The 25,567-nt window shown below is 44.5% G+C and overlaps 1 protein-coding gene and 1 long non-coding RNA gene across 4 annotated transcripts in view; one reads left to right on the top strand and one right to left on the bottom strand.

The window, feature by feature from the left end:
• Window positions 1-12,377, bottom strand: part of LOC149449317 (uncharacterized) — a 36,583-nt gene extending 24,206 nt beyond the window's left edge. Inside the window, exons 1-2 of the long non-coding RNA XR_016315425.1 lie at window positions 12,128-12,377; window positions 3,470-3,577 (exon numbers count right to left, since the gene is read on the bottom strand). This is a non-coding gene — a long non-coding RNA (uncharacterized LOC149449317). The remainder of the gene's footprint in view (window positions 1-3,469; window positions 3,578-12,127) is intronic.
• On the top strand, window positions 12,130-16,901 carry FKBPL (FKBP prolyl isomerase like). 3 transcript variants are annotated; one of them, XM_089693394.1, is made up of 2 exons: window positions 12,130-12,472; window positions 15,598-16,901. In XM_089693394.1, the coding sequence occupies exon 2, from the start codon at window positions 15,636-15,638 to the stop codon at window positions 16,446-16,448; it is 813 nt and encodes a 270-aa protein (XP_089549520.1). In that variant the 5' UTR covers window positions 12,130-12,472; window positions 15,598-15,635; the 3' UTR covers window positions 16,449-16,901. The 3 variants fall into 3 exon arrangements, with proteins under 3 accessions (XP_089549520.1, XP_089549521.1, XP_089549522.1); XM_089693395.1 differs by lacking the exon at window positions 12,130-12,472 and adding an exon at window positions 12,735-12,798; XM_089693396.1 differs by lacking the exon at window positions 12,130-12,472 and adding an exon at window positions 12,757-12,777.
• Window positions 16,902-25,567: the final 8,666 nt, after the last annotated feature.

The raw sequence follows: 25,567 nt of genomic DNA, 5'->3' as shown, positions 1-25,567 counted from the left end.
ATTTTGCGCAGCCCTGCCGCCCTGTAGCAGTAGTTCTGCTATAGGGCGGTCGGAAAGCAGTTAACAACCATGAAACACCTATTGCGTGTTTACAATAAAGGGCTGCTGCAAACAAAGTAATAGAAAAAAATGTGGTGCCTCTGTTCTAAAAACAAGCTTTAAAGACAAATTTCTTCACAATGCTTATAGCTACAGAGGTCAATAAATGCTTGTCTTGTTGTTCAGTATATACAAATACTTATGGTATGGATAGTGTGGGCACAAGTTTACATATCTGCTAAACTGTGTATTGTATTTTATTACTTACTAAATTAGTCACATAGAGCATGTGGCCTGCATTGCCACCTTGAGGCTGCACAAAGAATAACAAAATTATAATATCTCAGAACAGCTAACAACATAAAATACACCTCAAAAGTCCTCTATGCAAGAACGTTCATAAATTAATGCACTCTAGTAAGCTGACAGGGGTTATAACCCCCTATATTCTATCCAAAATAAAAAAAAATGCCTTTAATTCTACTTTAAAGTGATACTAAAGTCCTGGTTTTTTTTTTATTTTAAAATACCAAACATGTTATACTTATATTGTAAAGTGCTGAGCAAACTGTTGGCGCTATATAAATCCTGTATAATAATAATAATAATACTTACCTGCTGTGTGCAGTGATTTTGCACACAGCAGCCCAGATCCTCCTTTTTTTCAGTATCCCACTGGCGCTCCTGGCCCCTCCCTCCTATCGGGTGCCACCACAGCAAGCAGCTTGCTATGGGGGGCACCCAAGCATTCATACTCCCGAGCTGCGGCTCTGCGTGTCCATTCACACACAGAGTAGTGGCTCAGCCCTGCCCCCTCCCTCTCCTGATTGACTCACTGGCTGTGATTGACAGCAGTGGGAGCCAATGACTCCTGCTGCTGCCTCAGCCAAACAGGAGTGAGTGCCCCCAGAGAACTGAGGCTCTCCTGGACATCGCTGGATTGAGATGGGCTGGGGGAGGGGGGTGCTACACACAGAAGGTTTTTTAACGTCATGTGTAAAATGCATGAAGGTAATAATCCTTGAGCCTTTAGAACCACTTTAAGTGGCACTTGTGTTGCTTCAGGTACAACCAAGACAGGAAAGGGATGGACAACAATAAAAACGTTGTCGTAGGTGAAGGGGTAATCTCCCCGTAGTGATACAGACAGTAATAAACACCAGACAGAGGTTGTAACCCTTCCCCCACTCTATCTAAAAGCAAAATACACAATTTGAATGGAATTTAGACTATTCCATGTTTTCTAGAAAGTGGAGTCAGAATTGTGCAACTAGAAGCTTGCATAACCTGTCACATTTCAGCCATTCTTTGTCCCCTGACATTCCTGAACAGGTTAGACAAGCAGGGAGGATTCCGAAATTGTCCTTTATAAGCAATTCGCAAGGACATCACCGCAACTCACACTCCCACTCAACCCGTCCCCTCTCACACAGCTACCCCCTCATCCCCCCTCTCCCTTGACATAACCCGCAGGGACTTCATCGCTGCTCAAACTCCCTCCAACCCTGTTCCCCCTCACTCAGCTACCCCCTCATCACCCCTCTCCCACGGCCCCACCACTGCTCTGACCTCCACTTCCACCCCACCCCACATTCCTCATACTGAAGCCCCCTCAACACTCCGCACCTTTGACCTTACTACCATCGAGGAAGTCTCCAAGATCCTCTCTGATGCCCGCCTCACCACCTGCCCCCTCGACCCTATCCCCTCACAACTCCTACAACCTCCTTCCCCCTCCATCCTATGCTCCCTCACCCACATCTTTAATCTCTCCCTCTCCTCCGGCACTTTCCCCTCCCCTCTGAAGCATGCACACATCACCCTCATACTTAAAAAGCCCTCCCTGGACCCCAATGACCCGAACGACCTCAGACCCATCTCCCTGCTCCCATTCACATCCAAACTCCTCGAGCGCCTAGTCTACACCCGCCTAAGCTCTCACCTCAACGACAACTACCTCCTCGATCCCCTACAGTCCGGCTTCCGTCCCCTACACTCCACCGAAACTGCCTTACTCAAACTCTCCAACGACCTGCTAACCGCCAAAGCTAATGGCCACTATTCAGTGCTCCTACTCCTTGACCTCTCCGCAGCCTTTGACACAGTCGACCACCCCCTCCTCCTCAAAAAACTACACTCCCTTGGCCTCAGAGATTCTGCTCTCTCCTGGCTCTCATCCTAACTGTCACAACGCTCTTTCAGCGTTACCTATAGTGCTACCACCTCCCCCTCACTCCCCCTCTCTGTTGGGGTCCTTCAAGGCTCTGTCCTTGGGCCCCTTCTCTTCTCCATCTACACCTCCTCCCTTGGCCAACTCATACACTCTCACGGCTTCAACTACCACCTATATGCCGACGACACACAAATCTATCTCTCAACCCCCCACCTCACCCCCTCGGTCTCTGCCCGAATCACACACCTACTGAGCGACATAGACTGGATGTCGCTCCACTTCCTTAAACTGAACCTCTCCAAGACCGAGTTTCTTGTCTTCCCCCCAGCCCGGACCCCACCCCCCATTGACTTCTCCATCATTTCCAACAACGCCACCATCAAACCTGCCCCGCAGGCCAGAGTACTTGGTGTCATTCTGGACTCCAACCTATCCTTCCAGCCCCAAGTCCAATCTTTAAGAAACTCATGCAGACTCCACCTCCGCAACATCTCCAAAATCTGCACGTTCCTAACTCCAGAAACCACTAAACAGCTCATCCACTCCCTCATCATATCACGACTCGACTACTGCAACTCCCTCCTCACTGGCCTGCCTCTCCGCTGGCTATCCCCGCTTCAGTCGATCCTGAATACGGCTGCCAGACTCATTCACCTGTCCAACCACTCCGTTTACGCCACCCCCCTCTGCCAATCCCTCCACTGGCTTCCGATTGCGCAACGGATCAAATTCACAATCCTAACACTGACGTACAAAGCCGTCCACCATACTGCCCCAAACTACATCCCCGACCTAATATCCAAATACCACCCAACACGCACACTCCGCTCCACACAAGACCTCCTTCTCTCTAGTTCCCTGGTCTCCTCCTCCCATGCCCGCCTCCAGGACTTCTCCAGGGTGTCACCCATCCTCTGGAACTTCCTGCCCCAACCCATCAAATTATCACCTACTCTCCTCTCCTTTAGGCGCACCCTGAAAACCCATCTCTTCAGGCAGCCTACCCCACCCCCTGCTAACTTGCTGACCTCCTCCACTCTTCCTACCACTCCATCCCCCACAGCTATCTCCTCCTGTGCCACCATCCCCTCCCTCCTAGATTGTAAGCTCGAAAGAGCAGGGCCCTCGATCCCCTCATGTTTTGCATTGTATTGTTATTGTTCTGTCCCCTATTGTAATGTACAGCGCTGAGCGAACTATTGGCGCTTTATAAATACTGTATAATAATAATAAGCAGATATATTTGTGGTGACCCACCTTGGCGCAGCGAACATGATGGTCTTGCAGATCCTTTGGCTGCTCCAGTGTCCCCTTCGCCTCCGTCATGCATGGAGCCCGATATTTTCCGTGCCACATAGCGGCACGCTGAACAGGAGAGGGAAAATGAGTAGTATTTTATTAAAAAAATTGAAATATTATTTAAAGTGTTACTAAACCCAGGACCCTGTATTCACTATATCTGGTCTCCCCGGACCCCGCATTCACTATATCTGGTCTCCCAGGACCCCGCATTCACTATATCTGGTCTCCCAGGACCCTGTATTCACTATATCTGGTCTCCCCGGACCCCGCATTCACTATATCTGGTCTCCCCGGACCCCGCATTCACTATATCTGGTCTCCCCGGACCCCGCATTCACTATATCTGGTCTCCCCGGCCCCCGCATTCACTACATCTGGTCTCCCCGGACCCCGCATTCACTACATCTGGTCTCCCCGGACCCTGCAATCACTACATCTGGTCTCCCCGGACCCTGCAATCACTACATCTGGTCTCCCACAGTACACACAACGTGGAAATGTAACTATTTTATGTTATCCTATGTGTCCATGCACACAGACTGTAATCAACGTCTTTTGGCTGGGCGTTTTTTGGCTGGAAAAACCCCCCAGAACTAGTGGGTTTCTAGAGGAGTTTTTTAGCTGTAAAGACACTCTAATGCTGAAAAACGCAGCAAAACGCGGTAAATTGTGGCAAACCAGCGTTTTTGCACTTTTTTTGAGCAAAAAAAAGACACGAAAAAGCGCAAAAAAATTGCTGCTAAACGCTAATGCAAAAATGTTAAAAAACAGCTAATGTTATCAGCGTTATTAAAACGCCCAGTATGCATGGGGCCTAAATAACCCACGTGTCTTCCTCAAAGTGCATCATGCATTTTTGGAGCATTTTTAATGCATTGTGTTAAATTTTGTGTGCGTTTTCCTCCTTTTTGTCCTTTCCAGTGTCTCTCTTTTGTGTTTGTTGGAAATATGGACATGTGACTTAAAAATAAATAAACACAAATAAAATACATATTGTGTTGTTAATGCGTTTTCCATGCAGCATTTTTGACTATAATGTAACACATCTTTAAAAACACACACACATAAGGTGCAGCAAGTGGGATCTTTCAGAAAATAACTCAATGCACCGATGTGAAGAGTTTTATTGTGATAACTAGTTTTCATGTGCTTTTAGTGAGCCGTGATCCTGCGTTGTACTGAACATAAAATGCGATGGTGTAAATGGCCCTCAGTCATTCCATTAAAAATGGCAAAAACAAGTGCAGTTATCCCTTTGATTATTATTTCAGGTACTTATATAGCGTCATCAATTTACACAGCTCTTTACTTACATATTGTACATTCACATCAGTCCCTAACCCTCAGGGAGTGTACAATCTAAGGTGCCTAACTCACATTCATACAAAGACATACTAGGGACAATTTAGACAGGATCCAGTTAACCTACCAGCATGTCTTTGGAGTGTAGGAGAAAACCGGAGTACCCAGAGGAAACCTACGCAGGCACAAGGAGAACATGCAAACTCCATGCAGGAGGTGCCGTGTTTGGAATTCGAACCAACGACCCTAGTACTGCTAGGCAGAAGTGCAAACCATTCAGCCACTAGGCTGCCCTTTTACCATGAACTAAGTTATGTCAGCCTTCCCCAAGCTGGTGTCACAGCCCTCTGCTGTTTGATTATATCCTGGTGGTGCCCACCCCTAAACAATAGATCCCAAAAGCCTTTTAGGCTCCATGCACATTAGAGGTTTTTAAGGTCCTAGAAGCTGTTATCAGCATTTTTCTTTTTGCTCCTAGAAACTAATGCAGGCCATAGACGGGTCATTTATCGGCCGAATTTTCGTCCGAACGAAAAATCGGCCGATATTCACACCGTTAGTGGGGCAATGTCGTCGGCCGATTTTCGACGTTCTTCTCGTTTCTTTTTATCGGTTATGCTGGAAAATCTACGAAAAACAGCCGTTTTTCGTAAGCCTTGGTGGCAGCATTGACCGATTTTTCATTTATCGGCAGACAATTCGGCCAATTATGGTCTGCATAAGTGTTATCCTGTGTCCATGCACACTACTTTAGGTTAGTAGCATTTTTCAGACAAAACACAATGTATTGATGACTTAGGCATAAAAAGTAACAAAAGTAACCATAACTAACAAGTAACAAACAAATAACAATAACGCTCCATTCACACTTGTGCAACTTGTCATACGACTGTGGACACAAAGTCACATGATAAGTCGCACCCTATTTTTTCCATTGACAACCGTTCATGTATGTGAGACTTAAAGTCGCAGTGACTTTAAAAAGTTTCCTGCACTACTTTGGCCTGACTTTCATGTGACTTGAGTGCCATAGACTGCAATGTAAACTCTCAAAAGTTGCATCTTAATATGATCAATGCGACAGTTGTGCAAGTCAAAAGCCAAAGTCGCATCCAAGTTGCACCCACCCAAAGTTGCATCAAAGTTGCAATGGAAATCGCGCAAATTTGCAGTCGTGCGCATATGAAAAGAGCCTAATGATGGCGATACACTAGACGAACAGTCCTTTGAAAATCTATCATTTGGACAGTTCATTTGTTTTTCGTCCAGTTAATGGGCACAAATAGAAAATCGTTTTGACTTTTTTGAGCAAAAGAAAATGAGAAGGTTGGAAAACATCTGCCAAACGGACGATAAGTGGAAAGGTTAACGTGTTTCCTATCCATTGGTGATCAAATTGTTCGTACTGTGCATATTATTACATGTACTTACATAGTGCCGTCAAATTTATGCAGCTCTTTACATATTTATATTGTACATTCACATCAGTCCCTAACCTTCAAGGGGCGTACAATCTAAGGTCTCTAACTCACATTCATACACACACATACTAGGGACAATTTAGACAGGATCCAATTAACCTGCCAGCATGTCTTTGGAGTGTGGGAGGAAACTGGAGTATCCAGAGGAAACCCACGCAGGCACAGCGAGAACATGCAAACTACAGGCTGGTAGTGCCGTGTTTGGAATTTGAAGAGATGACCCCAGTACTGCCAGGCAGAAGTGCTAACCACTTAACCACTGGGCTCCCCTTTTGCCTTTCTTCCATGATCTACGTTATGCCATCCTTCCCCAAGCTGGTGGCCACAGCCCTCTGCTGTTGGTTTACATCCTGGTGGTGCCCACCCCTGGGCAATAGATCCCAATAGACTTTTAGGGCTCATGTACACAAGCAGCTGCTACTGTAAGCTGTGAGTTTAGGAGCTTTTGGCGTTTTTATGCCAAAGCTCCTAAACTCAACTCCATAAAAGCCTATGTGTCCATGTACACAAAGGCTTTTAGCAGAGTTTAACTGCTGCCATGGTTAGGTGAGGCTAAGCGTCCCTCTCCTGAACGCAGAAGAATCGCATTCAGGATAGGAACGTTTTTGACCACTGGCAGCAGAAAAACGCAAAATGCAGCAAAATCACGGTACCGCGGATACCGCGTTTTGCCGAAATTCGTGTTTTCCACGACTGGCGGACAGGGTAGGCTTGTGTACATGAAGCCTTAGGCTCCATGCACACTAATGGCTTTTTTAAGCTTCTAGAAGCTGTTATCAGCATTTTTCTTTCTGCTCCTAGAAACAAAGTAGTGCTCTCCTATGTGTCCATGCACACTACTTTAGGCCAATAGTGTTTTTCAAGCTTCAGCGTTTAGGAGCAGAGAAAAAAAAAGTTTTTGTAGATTTTTGGGAATGTTTTTCCAGCAAAAAAGAAAAATGATAAATGCTACTAAAACGCTCCTAACAGCTTTATTTCTAGCTTTGTTTTCCCTATATATACTGTAAAAATGATAATAAAACACTAACGCTCTTAAATGCTACTTAATACGCAGTTACCAGCATCTTTTTTTCAGGGTTTTGCTACTATGCATGGAGCCTTAGTCTCGGTTCACACCTATGCAGGTTGTGTTTGATCCGTTTCTGCAGTACTTTTTGCAGTGCGTTTTGCATTTTTGCCGCGTTTTGAGTTTTTTTTCCTTTCCCTGTTTACATTTTTCTTGTTGCTAGGCAGATTTTTAAACGCATCAAAAATGTGGCAAAAACACAATACATGCTTTTCTGCAGCATTCCCATTGAAGTCTATAGAATGGAAAACGCAATGTTTTTGCATTAACCTCCTCAGCGGTATTCCCGAGTGTAGCTCGGGGTAAAATTTCAATACCAAGAGCGGTAACCCCGAGCTACACTCGGGCTTACCCTGCGGCGTTTCTCAGGGGGTCCCTGCAGCACTTACCTTGTCCTTCGCTCCCACGATGCGTCCCCTGCAGCGTCCCCGGCCATCTCCTCCGGCCGATGCCGGCATCCGGCTTCTGTGTTCCGGTCCCTGTGACGTCGGGACGTACGGGCGCTGGAACCGGCGGCAAATTTGAAATTTTTAAAAAAATGTCATTTTTGCTGTCATTGCTGTTTCAATGCATTTCACATATATTTTGTCCCTACTGCTTTGTCCTGTGCCCTGCCTGCATTTTGACTGTTCTTTCTGCCTGGAAACTTAGAAAAGTCCATGGCGTCCAAAAAGCGTCCCTTTACGCCAAAAGCGGTTTTAGAACAGCGATAGTAAATCAGAACCACTTGCAGAATTGAGTGATGATTTGTGGGGAAATTCGTCATCAGACACTGAAAACGATTTTGCGACTTTGCTCAGCGATGTGCAAATTTGCTTCTGTATTTCAAATTTCAGTGTTTTTGGTTTGATTATATTATTGAATCAAATTTATTATTATTATATTATTTTTTATGATTATTTAATTATAATTTATGATTTCGTGTTTCAAGTTTTATCATATCCAGGATGTTTACTAGACTCTTGTTCGGACAGATTTCAGGGAGTTATTCCTAAAAATTACAGCCTACAATAAAAAAACTACATATTTCCATGCAAAAAAATGGTACCGCTTTCAGCACAAAAAAAAACCCGAAAGAATCAGACCACCAGGGAGGTTAAAAAAAGTCCTTGATCCTTTCCAAAAAAACGCACTGGATGAAAAGGCAGAGATGTGAACATGTCCCATAGGAATTCATGTTAAATGGACTGTACTGCGTTTCTGCAAAACTCTGCAGAAAATACTTAGGTGTGAACCTAGGGTTACAGGGTAATGTCTCGGGATCAGAGAAGGTCCCATGACTGTCTTGGGGAACATGTTCCAATGCAAAAAGCAACCACTGCTTCCTTAGCAACCACTGACAGCTGAAAGCTGTCATATTAATTCATGCCGAATGCCCTAAATGTTCAGATGAGCATCCAAACAGCCAAAGGGGTTGATTTACTAAAGGCCAATAGTCTATGTACTGCAAGTACAGTTGCTCTAGATCTGAGGGGAAGCTCTGCAGATTTCTATCATCCAATCGCGCGCAAGCAAATAAAAAAAGTTTTCTTTTTTTTATATTCTTGCATGTGATTGGGTATTCTTTGCAAAGTGAAGCTTCATCTCATTTACTAAGCTCTGTAGCCAGTGCAATTGCAGTGCAAAGTATATTTGCCTTTAGTAAATCAACATCATTGTTTGATCCATACTTACGATCTGCCCAAACACTGAGCTCATTTCTACTCCCCAAGCAGGCAAGTACAAATCAGACCATCAAAGCAGACTTCCATGGCTTTCAATGATCCAGCACACCCAGGGTTGGGCTCTGCCTTCATCTTCCCAGGAGCCAGCAGCCCCCAGTACTGCACATGTGCCAGCACATCTAATGTGGGACATACACCTTTCATTCTGATTGTACAATCTCTGTACAGCTCCTTACACAAAGGAGGCCAGAAGGTGGTTAAAAAGGAAACAAAAATGGTGGAGTCACAGTTTTCTATTGTTCAGATAAATTCTACCAATGCAGTCAGACAGAGATGTACAGAATTCTAGATTGGCTTTCTGAGTCTGATAGGCGACACCACATATCCAGCGATTCCATTAGGGTTGGTTCACACTTGTGCAGATGGCTGCGTTTTTCTGCAAGGCCATACAGAAAACAATGGTTTTCTGTGTGTCCCGTTCATACTTCCACACAGCTGTCAGTTATGGGGGAGAGCGTTGTCACGATGTCACCCTTAGTTTATACGCACCGCAGCTGAGCTACAGTGCATAGAAATGAATGGAATGTCACTTTTTGACCAATTCTTTAAATATAAAAATAAATAAAAGGGAAAAATTGTGTTGTAAAATTACAAGGCACCATCCCCCAAAGCCTGCCTAGCACAATCACTGCCTGCAGAGAAAATGGTGAGGTTTTTTTTCTGCGGGTAATGTGAATCCACCTTTAAAGTCAATGGCAGAGCTAAGTGCTTACTCATGGTTGCAGAGCAGTATTTCATGACGTTCAGCAGGTTTGTCTCCTGAACATCTGGTGGCTGCTGCTCTACAATCTTCCACCGCAGATTGCTTTTCAGAGGGCTGTAGACACTGCCACCTGTGTGAAAGAGCCCTTAAAGCTCCCTTAGATTTAGCGAAACCTTGTAATGTGAAGGACTACCTAAGCAATCCATTCAATCTAATCATGTAGGCCCTGGTACTATATTGTGCTTTGTAGAGGAGATTGTACAATCAAATTGTAATGTGTAGGCCCATTTCCCTGGTCTATTCTAATCCACCATCCCTTCCACAGATTCATATTTACCTTGAAATGGCGGCCGTAGTTCTGCTGATCGTTTACGTCCAGTAGGGCAAGTCTTGAGCCTGGGTTCACACTTCTGCGGTGCAGAATACTGCATGTGATTCGCACATGAACCGCATCGCATTCCTGTGCAAATCACATGAGAATTCTTTGTGGTGCAATCTAAAGTCCCTAACGCACATTCATACATACACATACTAGGGCCAATTAGACAGGATCCAATTAACCTGCCAGCATGTTTTTGGAGTGTGGGAGGAAACCAGAGTACCCGGAGGAAACCCACGCAGGCACAGGGAGAACATGCAAACTCCAGGCAGGTGCAGGGGCGGACTGACCATTTGGAAACTCGGGCACTGCCCGAGGGCCCGGGGTCAGTAGGGGGCCCCATGAGATGCCCCTGGTACCTTTTTCATAGGCTTTTTTGAGTTTCGGTAAGGACATAGGGGCCCCATGAGTTGTCAGTCCGCACCTGGTAGGGGGCCCCATGAGATGCCCCTGGTACCTTTTTCATAGGCTTTTTTGAGTTTGGGCAAGGACACAGGGGCCCCATGATCCCCTATTGCCCGGGGGCCCCGTGAGTTGTCAGTCCATCCCTGGGCAGGTGCCATGGTTGGGATTCAAACCATTGCCAGGCAGAAGTGCTAACCATTTAGCCACTGTGCTGCCCTGTGACAAACTGAATGAAAAACTAAGGCTCCATGTACACTGCAGCTGATAAACTCACATTTAGGAGCTCTTCTGCATTTTTTTTCCTGCAGCCGCTGAACTCTCCCTAATGTTTTCCTATGTGTCCATGTACACATTGTCGTTTACAGGCAGTTGAGTTTACAGTCGTTTTTTTGAACGCACCAAACTTGCGTTCAGGAGTAGATTTTATCAGTGTTTCAAATGTCAAACGCTTGTAAACGCGGCTAACCACGTTTATAAGCATTTGGAAAATGTTTTTAACTCTTCCATTTCCAGATGCTGTCCAAAAATGAAAAATGCATGCCAAGCGTTTCCCAGTACTCGAATGGACCTGGTACACCATACTTTGAGGTTTTGCATGAAAGAAAATATGTTAGACACTGCTGCAATCATTTCTGCACAGAAATGAGCTGGAACACATCCAAACACCACAAAAAAAAAAACAGACAGCTAATCTCAACAAATACTGCTCTCTGCTTCTACTCTCTGTATTTCTCTCAAAATGTCTGAAATAGTAAATTTTTTACTGTTTCTCAGTGCATTTTGGAAGGTCTCCTGAGGTTATCTTTAAAAAACGCTTCTTAACGCAAATGCTCATAAACACGGTATGCAAACGCAGCTAAACAGACGTTTTTTAAGGCTAGGCTCACATCTGTGCGGGTGGTGCTATTGTGGATCCGAATGAAAATCTGTGCAGCCGCACCACCCGCAGAGAAATGCAGACCCGCGAGCAGGTGCCATTAGTTCTAATGGCACGCCGCCCGCACTAGAAAACGCAACTGTACTGGGAACCGAGGTTCCTGTGCGAGCTGCGTTTTTGGGAGAAGTGCAGGGACTTCTTCCCTGCGTGTCACGGGCACAGGAGTCCATTCAACAGAACGCGGCCCGCAGGAACGCATATATGTGAACTGGGGCTAACCTACGTTTTCCAGCAGTCAGTTTCCATCGTCCAGACGTGTCCCGTGTACATGGAGCCTTATGTCCACCAACTGATTTTTCGTTCAAAATTCGGTCATCATAACATGATGACAGTATCGTTTGCTCTCATGACTTAATGTTCATTATTCGAAAATGAGTCTGAACGCTTTTTATACTGTATGACCAGCACAAGTAAAAACATGTAACAGGATTTTACAATAAAGAAACAACATGTAACAAAACCACAAAACAAGTATTTAACAATAAGCAACAATAAGTAACAACATCCAGTGGAGATCTAGCAGTGGCTCTGGTCCATAGGAGAAATATTGAAGCTGAAAGGGTTAATATGTAGCACTGTATCATGCAGGGTATATAACCATCCAGGGGCTACTTACCATTAATGATCAATCAAACCATCCTGTATGTTGTCCCTGACACCGGTCAGTGTCCCTCCTCTGCACTGATCACTGTCTCTGACACCAGTGTCCTTCCTCTGCACTGATCACTGTCTCTGACACCAGTGTCCTTCCTCTGCACTGATCACTGTCCCTGACACCAGTCTCCCTCCTCTGCACTGATCACTGTCCCTGGCAATTGTTTTCACCACACCCAGCTACTTCTTATTACACAAGTCTGCAGTGCAGGAGGGAGGGGGCCCCACAGCATGATGGGAAGTGAGGCTCCCTCCCCCCTCATCTGTCTGCACTTCCTAGGGGAGTCACAGCCCAGCCAGCAGCAAGGTGAGCAGAGCTGTCATCCTTCTCCCTGGTCTCTGCCATGGCATGCCATGTTGAGCTCTGTAGTTCTGCACCTGTAGCTGCTGCCACAGAACTACAGTTCCCAGCATGCCCTGCTTTGTAACTCTCCCCCCTGACCCATCTGTGCGTCTGCAATGTGGGGAGCATGCTGAGCACTGTAGTCCTGCATGGTTCTGCCAGGAAACTACAATACCCAGCATGCATTTGGTCTTGCCTGTTGATGTGCGCATGTCTGTGTAGTGCAGTGGCTGGTAATGGCAGCTTTGTAGCTGCAGGATCATGAGTCAGTAAGCTGTGCAGAGAATCTGGTATTTAGCATGGATCAGTGTCTGTGTCTCGTGGTCTGTCCTGATGGTCTGTGTAAGGCATGCATGGCACTGTGTTTCTGCTAGATGTATCATCCTGAATCTGGAAACTACAATTCCCAGCATGCACTTGCATGGAGGGCATTGCATCCCTGGTAACCATGAAGATGGATATAATGCACAGAATGTGTTTTTTTTTTTTTTTCTTTTTTTTTTTTTTTTTTTTTTTGCAACCGTGTCAGCATGTTGTGTTCCCTGATTTACTGCAGGATCTGTTCACATGCAATGCATTCTGAGCACAATGTGTCATTTTCCATACTTGATGTGCGTTTTTTTTTTAATTTGCCCCTGCAGTTGCATGATGCTTTATGGGTCACTCCATCCAAAGCTGATGCTTTTGCTATAGGGACAACTTGCTGAGTTACCCATCACCTTCTTATTTGGGGTGCAGGAATAAGCAACAGGTTTATTTTGGGTACTTCTATTCACATCACTCCCTACCCCTCAAGGAGCATACAATATTAGGTCCCTAACTTACATTCATACATACACATACTAGGGCCAATTTAGACAGGAGTCAATTAAACTACCAGCATGTCTTTGGCGTGTGGGAGGAACCCGGAGTGCGTGGAGGAAACCCACACAGTCACAGGGAGAACATGCAAACTCCCAGGAGGGGGTGCCGTGGTTGGGATGCGAACCAACAACCCTAGTACTGCCACCTGAAGTGCTAAACATTTAGCCACTGTGCAGAGAGGGAGAAGAAAACTTCCGCTTGGATTGCCTAGGCGATCCAGGTGGAAGTGGGAGTGGGTACGTGTCAAAACTAGGTACAAATATGCAATCAATATAGTGCTAAATCATTCATCATATATAAATTAAATAAAATCAAAAGAAAAACAGTCCCATATAGTCTCTTTCACTCAAAACCTTAGCTCCTATAGCCATTTTCCTGCTGATGATTGAGTGAGACCACTTTCTCAGTGCTGTAAGCCTATAATAATTTATGGGTCTTAGGCTACGTTCACACTAGCGTTGTGTGCAGGCGGCAGAGAGGCGTTTGGGAAGCGTTTTTACCGCTTCCCTAGCGCCTCTGCCAATTCTGCACATTACAGCACATGGTGCTGTTCTAACGGGAGCGTTTGCGTCGCGGCAAAACAGACGCCTCTGGACGAGTCAGGAGACTTTGAAGCCTCCTATTCTCGTCTATGGTGCCGCTCCGCAAACGCCCGGCCGGCGTTTGCGGTGCGGTTGTGACGCGGTTGCGGGGCGTTTGTGGAGCGGTAACACCACTCAAACTGCATTATAGGCGTTTGTGGGGCGTTATTAACGCTCGGCAAATGCCTAGCAACGGCCGCTAAACCGCGCATGCGGCGTTTGTGGAGCGTTGGCCGAGCGTTAATAACGCTCCGCAAACGCCGGACCAACGCTTGCCAAACGCTATAGGGGCGTTTGGCAAGCGTTGGCAAAACAGCCTAGTGTGAACGAGCCCTTAATGCTGCCTGAGCACAGCAGCGACCAGTTTGGCTCCAGAGCAATTTTTTTAACTTTTTTTGCATAAATGTAAAAATCTCCATTTTTATTTGCCAAAAAGTTTACTTAAACCCCCAGAACATTACATATTTTCTGAAAGCAGAGGCCATGTAGAATAAAAGATGATATTTGCACATTTTTATGTCGTGTTTTTTGTGTAACTGCTAATTACATGCAAATTGTCAGGAAACATTATCATAAAATTTATTTTAGTGCAAAAACACACAATAGAAAACCCAATTTTTGGTTAAAATATAAAGATGAGGTTGCATCGAGTAAATAGATACCAAACCGTCCATGTATTAAAATTGCATGCACCTGCGATATCCCCAAAAATCACCATAGGGGTCTAATAGACATAGATGTCTCCCCTGCCCTTCACAGTATCTAACCAACCACAGATTGCCTTGGTTAGATGTGCCCCCCAGCTGTACTGGCCAGGAAAGGGTGCATCTGAAACCAGAAAGGACATCTCTTCTGGTTTCACTGTTTGCATGTGAGATCAAAGTATGGATTTGCCTCGGTCTCACAGTGCTCTCCCTCCCATAGACATTCTATGTGGTGCTGTAGTACACCGGCATGAACAAGGCCTAAAAAGTGCATCTTGGCTCATGAGGTCATATATGTGTATGTCTGTATAGAGCTGAGATGTGTACCATGAGCAGTCAGTCATTCATTCAGGACTGAAGGCTGAGGTCTTTCTGCACCGGCACCACTGCCTACACTTTGTTGATGTCTACATACATCTATTCCCTGGCTTTGAATGAATCAAGCACTAGGCAATGGTGCAAGTTTATAAGACACATAGAGCCACGGCTCGGGCCCACCCCTCGCTGTCCCCTTACAGGCTGTGATTGACAACAGTGGGAGCCATTGCCTAGCGCTTCTGTGTCTCAGCCAATGAGGAGAGATTAACCTGGGACAGCCAAGGCTCCCATGCACATCTCTGGATCAAGAGAGCTAAGGGAAGTATTAGGGTGGCTAAGGGGGATGCAGCACACAGAAGATTTTTTACCCTCTTGCGTAGAATGAATAAACATTAAAAACCTTCAGCCTTTACAACCACTTTGGCAGCATGTTTCTAATCAATGCATTATGCAGATAGTAGGAGTTGTTACTATTGGATGAAGCCACATTGTATGTAATGGTTACTTGATGTCCAGAACCCAGAGAAGCAGGATTGTACAGAGGAAGGAGGAGGAAAGGGTGATGTATTTTAGTGAATAATCAAATTACAATTTATCTGTATTTTTTTTTTTTTTTGTGCAGAAAAACTGGCTTGCTTTCATTTGGAGCCCTAACCAGCAATGGAGAGTCCGCAGGTCTCACTAGGCTGTACAACATGGCGCTGCCCAGATGGAAGCTTCACCAAAACAATTCTTGAGCCAGGATCCGGAGTGGACAAGCCCAAAGAGCGAGGTGTGTGCATGATATTTTTGGAGCATCTCGCTGACCCCCCGCCTCAGCTCTGCTCCTCATCCGGTCCTGGTTATCCTGCTGGAAGCTGGGTTGAGGTGGAACTCGGAGAGGGGGACACAGCACAGGACCGCCTAGTTGACCAATGTCTAGAGTCCATGCTTCAAGGGGAGGTCTGTCAGGTGGACAGCCCACTAGGATTCCAGCTTGTCTTGCGGCTGAAAAGCTTTGAAAAGGGCACAGAAGCTTGGGAACTGGAGCCAAGCGAGAAGATCCAAAGAGCGATAAAGGACCGGGAAAAGGGCGGCATGGCCTTCAGAGATGGTAACATCGAGGGGGCTGAGAGGCGATATACCCGGGGGCTCAGACACTTGGTGTGCACCCCCAGTGAAGCTGAAGAGGAAAAGGTGGCACTTCTGTCCAACTTGGCTGCTTGTGACCTCAAGAAGAGACGTTTTCGAGAAGCGGAGGTGAGATGCACCAGAATTCTGGATTTGGATCCCAACCACCTCAAAGCTCTGTACCGGAGGGGCATAGCCAGGGCGGGCATGTCAGACTGGGAGGGGGCAAGGGGCGACTTAGAAAAACTGCTGAAATTGGACCCAGGGAACAAGGAAGCGAAGAGGGAGCTGGTGAGCGTTCGGGAGAAGGAGAAGATTGCGCAGGCGCAAATAAGCAAGGCCTTGGGGAAGATGTTCCTTTAAAGTGGACCTGTTCCCTCCTCCTGGAAATAATGGGCAGTGTCTGGCATATTCAGTGTAGGAGCCTCTAACCATCGTCAGTTTGCTGTAATCACAGATCTGGTTGTTTGGGTTACTGCACATCATTATTGCTGTATGTGTTGTTGCAAATCTCCTTGCCTTATTGAATAAGCTTGCACATGGACTAAACCACACAGTCCCCTTGGAACGAGTGACATCACTGAGGCAAGAGACCTAAAATGACTTAATGGTTGCAAAACTGCTCCCTTTTGTCAGCTAAAAAAATGGCCGCTGGCAGTGTGAGCAGGTGACAGGTGCACTTTATGCTGATACTGGAGTGTGTGCTTAGAGAATTTGTCTAATATACCTCAGGGATGAGAAACGTAATAGAATGGCGTATTGAACAGGGCACAGGATGCTTGGTAAATATTATGTACAAATAAACTGTGTTATTTATATCTGTTTATTCTCTTTTTGTATGTGTGCTTAGTTATCCGATGTCCTCCACGTGAGGAAATCCCATACAGTGGCTGTTTTGAGGTAGGTGGTTCCTGAAGGCGAGTCGGGTGATTGGTATTAAGATTTCCCTTCACCTCCTGTCCCATAGCTAAAATGGGGAATTTCCTCCAAAGTGAGGGAATTCCTGGTTGTCACCATTGGAAGATTTCCCCTATGTTCCTGTCTAGTGACAACCCAAAATTTGGGATTTTCTTTTCGTCTCGGGCAAGTGGAGAGGGTGAATTCCGCTAACAGGGACACAGACCGTAATAAAGACCTGACAGGTTTTCTGATCCCTCTCCACTCCAAAACTAAAAAAAAAAGGTTTGCCTTTAGTTATAGGTTACTAGAGAAAGAGATGTTATGCAGTAAATATGCTGAGGGGTCATCCCCAAGGTTTGTGTATGATGCAAAGTTAATTTGTCCCACCAATTTCAAAAACTCTTAAAGGTTATGGCAACTCCAGAAGATATGTCGAAGGGTTCCTTTCTGAGATTCGCATCCCCAACACATGGGTAGAGGTGAGGGTAGATTCTGGACATCAATTTGTAGATGGCCATTTGGATCCTTTTGAAGACTGAGGTCTACATGGATCATAATCTGGTAAGCCTGTTGCGGTATGAAAGAGGTGCCCAACTCCTTCTCCTATTTAGTTCTGCAAGAAGGTGTAGTTTTACAAATCTACAAACATTTTCCAGCATAATGACCAGCTAGTTTACAAACAAACCAAATTGACCTTGTTTATCTATTCATGTTAACTACTTCTATATCGAGCATTTTCACCCCTTTCCTGTCCAGGCAAATTTTCTGCTTTAAGCGCTGTCACACTTTAAACGAAAATTGAGTGGACATACAACACTGTACCCAAATGAAATTTTTAGCATTTTTTTGAGATAGAGCTTTCTTTTAGTGGTATTTAATTGCCACTGGGTGTTTAATTTTTTGCTAAACCAAGAAATTTGGGAAAAAAAAAACATTTTTTTTTCTTCGAAAAATTTGAAAATCAGATTTTCTTCTTTACTGATGTGTGCTAATAAGGCGGCACTGACATGCTGCACTGATGGACATGGATTGGCACTGATGGGGCTGCACTGATCATCAAGGAGCTGATGATCAGTGCCCTGATTATCAGTGTAAACGTCCCCTGTCACAGGAAAGCCAGTTGTCGGCTTTCCTTTCCTCAGCACTGTGACAGCGCTGAGGAAAGAAAATGCTGATAACTGGTACTTGTCTACATGTGATCAGCTGGTAAAGAGCCAAGGTCACAGGTTGCACACCCCCCGGGGGTCAGGAGGACATCATGTTTTTAACTGGTTCCCACCTGGCCATTGGGAGATTGATGGTTGGGTGGGTACCAGTTAAAACAGAGGGTTTTGTTGCACACATTTGCAAATAAATGTGAAAGTCGCAGCGCTCGCCAAGGGTCTTATTTATACTGCGGTCCTAACTTTCTATTTTTGAGAGCCTCCAAATTAAAGCATATATAGCAACTGATAAATTAAGAGCAGGTTTGCCTGAAGAGAGCCCACTCCTCCTTAAAGGCACAGGGGCACATTGGATGCCCAGCAAGAGCACAATAGTAGCTGAAGGCATTCAAGGTGTCTCTACACCAAATCCACAAACAAAAAGATGGCTTTTGCAGTAAGATCCACATGGAAGGGCAACACACATCACAAACAAACAAAAACTTCCCAGCACACTTACCAGCTAACCTGAAAACAAACCAAATTGACCCTAACTATTCATGTTAAAGGGTTTCGTTGCACACATTTGCAAATATATATGGAGCTGCAGTGCCCACATTAAGGCTCCTCTGTATACTGTGGTCCTAACTCTATATTTATGAGAGTCTTCACGTTGGATCACATATATAGGTGTAGTGTCTGGCTCCCACCAGTTGGGGTTTTGATGAGGATGCTTCTGTATCGTTTGATGCTTTTCTCAATGTAAACAATGTATATGGGCAATCGGAAATAAGTTATTTTCAACTAAATAGAAAACAGCATGAGGGTCCCCTTCCAATCCATACCAGGCCCTTCTGGTCTGGTATGGATTTAAAGGGGAACCTCACGCCAACATTTTTTAAAAAAATTGCGTGGCATCCCCCCCAAATCCATACGAGACCCTTACAGTATCTGAGCATGTAGCCTGGCAGGACAGGAAAGCTGTACATTGTGATAAATTATGAATTCTGCATTTTTAGTAAATACAATACTACAGAAACCTCATACACAAAGGCTTTAACTTGTTTTTACAAAGACTTTGCAAATCTTTTAGCTAGTTTTATTAAAACTCCAGTTGGGGGAAAATGATCACAGATCCTAACCACTTGTGTACACTTAGGCGTGTTACGTACACCCCCAATAAACTTCATTGAAGTACATGGGGCATACACTACTTACATTCCCTCTCTGCTTTTTCGCTCTGTTAGTGGATCAATGGCACTGGCCGATTTTCGTGGTTCCTCCCCTTTTCGGTGAGCGGGCATGTTGGAAAATTCATGAAAAACGACCGATTTTCAACTCCATGATGGTCAAATTGTACAATAATTTTTCCGCAAAGAATATGCACATGAGCCGTGACCTGGAAGGTACAGAAGTTTCGCCTGTTATATGGGGTGAACATTTTGAGCTAAATCATTGATGGCACCATCGGATTACTGAGCAGGGGCGGACTGACAACTCATGGGGCCCCCAGGCAATAGGGGATCATGGGGCCCCTGTGTGCTTGCCCAAACTCAAAAAAGCCTATGAAAAAGGTACCAGGGGCATCTCATGGGGCCCCCTACTGACCCCGGGCCCTCGGGCAGTGCCCGAGTTTCCAAATGGTCAGTCCGCCCCTGACCAGCGAACGACGTCTTCGATTTTCAGACGAAATATCGTTGCAGATGCGTATGCTGCACTCCTCTGTGCCGGTCAAAATTGGAAAGCTGTTTTAGTACCTGGGTTGTGTTAACTTTTTGAAAATGCAAATGTTCACGACTGATTGTGTTCACCGCTCCCAAAGAAAGATTAGTCTCTTGTGAAATTTCATGACAGGATTTGCGTCGATTTAACCAGGATCATGCGTTCCAGGAATGACTGCTGTAGACTGGAAGCCACCACCGCCAAGGATGTCATTGACGGACATACGGCGATCTTTGAAACGTTTAAATGTCTTACTGTGGCTCAGCATCTCTTCACTGTACTGTGCTTGAAGTCTTCTGTAGACATCCGCGGGTTCGTTCACAAGAAACTTCATCACCACACGGTGTTCCATGCACGCATTAACACTGTTGTCTGCCATCTTGATTAACGATCTCTGGACTGGCCTGCGACGTGCATCACCTATCAGTAATAGGACACACTTTCCACTTAATACTGCATGTAGTACCGCCACGCAAGTATCCCTTTTTATACCTGTAAAATTAAAACCCCCAGTTTGACTTGAATGTCCCTTGTAGCAAATACTTGCGAATGATTGGTCCTGCTCATAGATGGTCTGTGTCCAGGGTCCATCATGTGCAGGTATTCGCTGCATGAGCGATTACGTGTGATTGGCTAAAAAGCTGTCAGCCCCCAATTGCTTTCAATGGGCTTCCCGCCTGCAGCTAATCGCACGGAAACCCGCTGGTTCTCCCAAAGATAATCAAAGCGCCCCCATTCCCAAGTGTAAAATGGGTCTAATAGAGCAGCCGGCTGTAGGCGCTGACAAAAAGTGGATCTTGAATTTTGTAAAAACTATTGTGATACAGAAAAATAAAGTAGCATTATTGTTACATTGTGTTTGTGTTTATATTTATATGCAGATAAAGGACAAAGGGGTGACCTTTGACCTGCATATAAAGTCAGTTAAAGCAACCCTACAGGAAAAAAAAAATTTATTTTAAAATAAAATTTGTAGCTACCCTTAAAGCGGAACTGAAGGCAGTTTACAGAAACTTCCAAGCAGGTAGGTTATTTATCATAGAAGAGATATGCAATGTCTTTTCCGCAATAAAATACACCTGTCTGTCTGCTCTCAGTCTTGTTGGGCAGCACAGTGACTAAATGGTTAGCACTTCTGCCTGGCAGTACTAGAGTCATTGGTTCAAATCCCAACCATGGCACCACCTGCCTGGAGCTTGCATGTTCTCCCTGTGTCTGTGTGAGTTTCCACTGGGTACTCCGGTTTCCTTCCACACTCCAAAGACATGCTGGTAGGTTAATTGTATCCTATCTAAATTTGCCCTAGTATGTGTATGTATGAATGTGAGTTAGGGACCTTAGACTGAACGCCCCTTGAGGGTTAGGGACTGAGGTGAATGTACAATATATATGTAAAAGCGCTGCATAAATTGATGGCGCTATATAAGTACCTGAAATAAATAAATAAATGAAAACTGAGCTACGCATGTGCAGCTCAGTTTATATTTACAGCGAGGTCCCTGTGTGCTGGGATAAGTGACTCCTGTGCATGCACTGGCCAATGAAGATGCCCGAAGACCGGCACTCAGGGAGAAGACCCTGGCGATGACAAGGGACCACTCGTGGACTTTGGTCCGTTAGAGAGGAGGTAAGTGATTAATTTTATTTCCGCGTTAATAAACCTAAATCGGCCCTAACTGACTGATATAATGTATATTTTTAATAACACTAAAGTTACTCTTTAGTAACACGAAAGGCGTATTTACACTTGTGGTGGGGTGGTAAAAAGAGGAGGCTGAGCCATGCATGGTTTTACTGCTTCCTTAAGCTGCGATGGTAGCCGGCTGGGTTGTACACGTGCCATGGTAAAAAGATACCTCCTTTCATGTTTGGTGGACAGTATCCAGATGCTTGGCTTGCAGTTATGGTTTGGTATTCCAACTGGAAAACCATGTTAGGCTGTCAAAATAAAAAAAAAAGGTAAAATCAGGCATTCTGGAGGGGGGCTTATAAGTGACCCAGACACAAAAATTACATGTTAAATAAACTTGGAGTGAGATTTGGTGATACAACTTCTGTGCTGCTCAGCTGTAGGGAGACATCTTATCCTCTACACCCACGAGCAATACTGGAGACTAGTCCATTACCCTCTACACGCACGGGCAATACTGGAGACTAGTCCTTTACCCTCTACACCCACGAGCAATACTGGAGACTAGTCCATTACCCTCTACACCCACGAGCAATACTGGAGACTAGTCCTTTACCCTCTACACGCACGGGCAATACTGGAGACTAGTCCTTTACCCTCTGCACCCACGAGCAATACTGGAGACTAGTCCATTACCCTCTACACGCACGGGCAATACTGGAGACTAGTCCTTTACCCTCTACACCCACGAGCAATACTGGAGACTAGTCCTTTACCCTCTACACCCACGAGCAATACTGGAGACTAGTCCTTTACCCTCTACACCCACGAGCAATACTGGAGACTAGTCCTTTACCCTCTACACCCACGAGCAATACTGGAGACTAGTCCTTTACCCTCTACACCCACGAGCAATACTGGAGACTAGTCCTTTACCCTCTACACCCACGAGCAATACTGGAGACTAGTCCTTTACCCTCTACACCCACGAGCATTACTGGAGACTAGTCCTTTACCTTCTACACACACGGGCAATACTGGAGACTAGTCCTTCACCTTCTACACACACAGGCAATACTGGAGACTAGTCCTTCACCCTCTACACCCACAAGCAATACTGGAGACTAGTCCTTCACCCTCTACACCCACAAGCAATACTGGAGACTAGTCCTTTACCCTACACACGGCTAATGTGTAAGGTAAAGTCTACAGGCTTGGTAAACGGTATGTAAATGGATAGAAAACTGGCTAGAAGATGGTATTCAGAGAGTAGTGTTAATGATTCATACTCTGAATGGTCTGGGGTCATCAGTGGTGTACCCCAAGGTTCAGTGTTGGGACCCTTACTTTTTAATATATTTATAAACTATATAGGGTCTGGGATTAAAAATCCCATTTCAGTCTTTGCAGATGACACCAAGCTGTGCAGTGGAATAACGTCCTCACAGGATGTCTTCAACTTACAAGCCGACCTCAATGCTCTGTGTAATTGGGCAACTACAGGTGAAACTCGAAAAAATTTGAATAATGTGGAAAAGTTCATTTATTTCAGTAATGCAACTTAAAAGGTGAAACTAATATATGAGATAGACTCATTACATGGAAAGCAAGATAGTTCAAGCCGTGATTTGTCATAATTGTGATGATTATGGCTTACAGCTCATGAAAACCCCAAATCCACAATATCAGAAAATTAGAATATTGTGAAAAGGTGCAATATTCTCGGCTCAAAGTGTCCCACTCTAATCAGCTAATTAAGCCATAACACCTGCAAAGGGTTCCTGAGCCTTTAAATGGTCTCTCAGTCTGGTTCAGTAGGAATCACAATCATGGGAAAGACTGCTGACCTGACAGTTTCTTCAGAGTAAGAGCCGTGAAAATGTGGAATGGACTCCCTCAAGAGTTGGTTCTGGCCAGCTCAGTGGATTGCTTTAAAAAAGTCCTGGATTCTTTCTTGGATACACAGAATATAACTGGATACTAACATTTATAGGTAAAGTTGATCCAGGGAATATCCGATTGCCTCTCGGGGGATCAGGAGGAATTGTTTTCTCTGCAGGAGCAAATTGGATCATGCTTTGCTGGGTTTTTTGCCTTCCTCTGGATCAACTGTGGGTACAGGATTATAACTTTTTTTTTTTTTTTTTTAATGGTTGAACTGGATGGACTTTTGTCATTTTTCAGCCAGACTAACTATGTAACTATAGTGGCACCCCCCATCCTCTCATTCTTTCAACTCCTATACACAGAGGATTATTCCAGCACTCTGATCCAGAAGAGCAGCAGCCATCAATATGGGTGGCTCTAATGACTCCTAACACAGCAAATTTATTGAGATTTTATGATTTTTTTCAGCCAGACTAACTATGTAACTATGAAATTAGAATTTCGGAAGACAGCTATATTTTTTTTATACTACAGTCGATTCTATATTTTTCTATTCTCTTCTTTTCTATTCTATGCCTTTTATTTTCTATTCTTTTATTTTATATTCTATTCTGTTTTATTCTACTCTTTTCTGTTTTTTTTTATTTAAAATTCAGAAGACAGCTGTATTATGTCTATTTTATTCTATTCTATTTGAAATTCAAGTTTCTTAAGACAACTATATTCTTTTTCTTTCATTCGATTCTAATTGAAATTTTAATTTTGAAAGATGGCTACATTGTTTCCATGTTATTTTGTTCTATTTTAATCTAGTCCATTTTTTTCTAGTCCATTCTTATCTATTATATTCTATTCCTTTTTTTTCTATTTTTCTATTTTCTATTCTGTTCTTTTATTTTCTATTTCCTATGGGACAGGTTCACATCTGTGTGTTTTTACCCGGTGCGTTTTTTGGAAAGGGTCAATAGAGACGCTGCAGAAAAGCATGTAGTGCGTTTTTGATGCGTTTTGCATTTTATTCTTCCCTGCAACAAATTGAAAAAAAAAAAAAGCAAAAAGCACTGCAGAAATGGATCAAACGCAAACTGCATAGATGTGAACCTAGTGTTACACTAAACTGAAGACCTGTAGGGGCTTTTGAAGCGTCGTTTATATAAAATATAGGGTACTGAAGTTTGTCGCCATTTCACAGCTACATGCAAATTTGAGGTTTGACACGTTGGGTATATATTTACTCAGCGCAACCTCGTCTTTTATATTTGAACAAAAATGTGGTAATTTATTGCACTTGTATGCCCTAAAATTCTTTTTAGTGTGTCTTTTACAGACATTTTGCATTTCCTAGACCCTTGAGGTATTAAAGTATGACATAAAAAAAATCGGAACTACAACTATTTTATTCTCTAGGTCACAGGTGTCAAACTGGTGGCCCTCCAGCTGTTACCAAACTACAAGTCCCATGAGGCATTGCAAGATTGAGTCACAAGCATGACTCCCAAAGGCAGGGGCATGATGGTACTTGTAGTTTTGCAACGTCTGGAGGGCCGCCAGTTTGATACCCCTGCTCTAGGGTGTCTGCTTTCAGAAAATATATAAAATTTGGGGGTTTTGTGAAATCTTCAGGCCTAAAATGATTTTTTAAATGTGTGCAAAACATGCAAAAAACTGCTCTGGCAGAGAAAGGGCTAAATCAGCCTCAGAACCGACGTAATGAATATTTTTGGGTTTTACAGGGATGAGGTGGCAACCCTATGCTGGGAATGTGTTTGACAAATGACTGCTTGTGACTAGACCCCTCATGTGAGATTGAAGGAGATAGGAAACCAACCCACCAGCTAGAGATCACTGAATGCATACTGAAAAAACGACACCTGGGTGCCTTGTTGCTATGGGTAACACGGACACATCTCAGTACTGTTACAAACAAGCTTTATTAGTCACAGACAAGAAAAAACAATACACTACAATTCCCACAATTCTCCACCGATGGAATACTGCGCATGCGTCAATTGCAATGCATTGCGGTCTGACAATTGAAAGCTGACTCTCCATTACCGCCCAATCACACGCTAAAGAGGTTTCGGTCCCACCTACTATTGGAAAGCTCCTTGACCACGGCTGATTGGTGAAATCCCCTGACAAGCAAAATCGCCGGAGCCGTTCATTGGAGGAAACCCTTACGCCTCACCCATCCTACAAAT

This window comes from Staurois parvus, unplaced genomic scaffold (genome assembly GCF_062004578.1).
Source record: "Staurois parvus isolate SC_StPar_1 unplaced genomic scaffold, SC_StPar_1.0 ptg000631l, whole genome shotgun sequence".
Taxonomy (NCBI): domain Eukaryota; kingdom Metazoa; phylum Chordata; class Amphibia; order Anura; family Ranidae; genus Staurois; species Staurois parvus.
Note: the sequence above shows the minus strand (reverse complement) of the source record. Positions and strands in the feature narration are given on the sequence as shown.

What these genes read in the sequence shown, in the direction of transcription:
- FKBPL (XM_089693394.1), top strand. Translation starts at nt 15,636, where the DNA reads ATGGAGAGTCCGCAGGTCTCACTAGGCTGTACAACATGGCGCTGCCCA.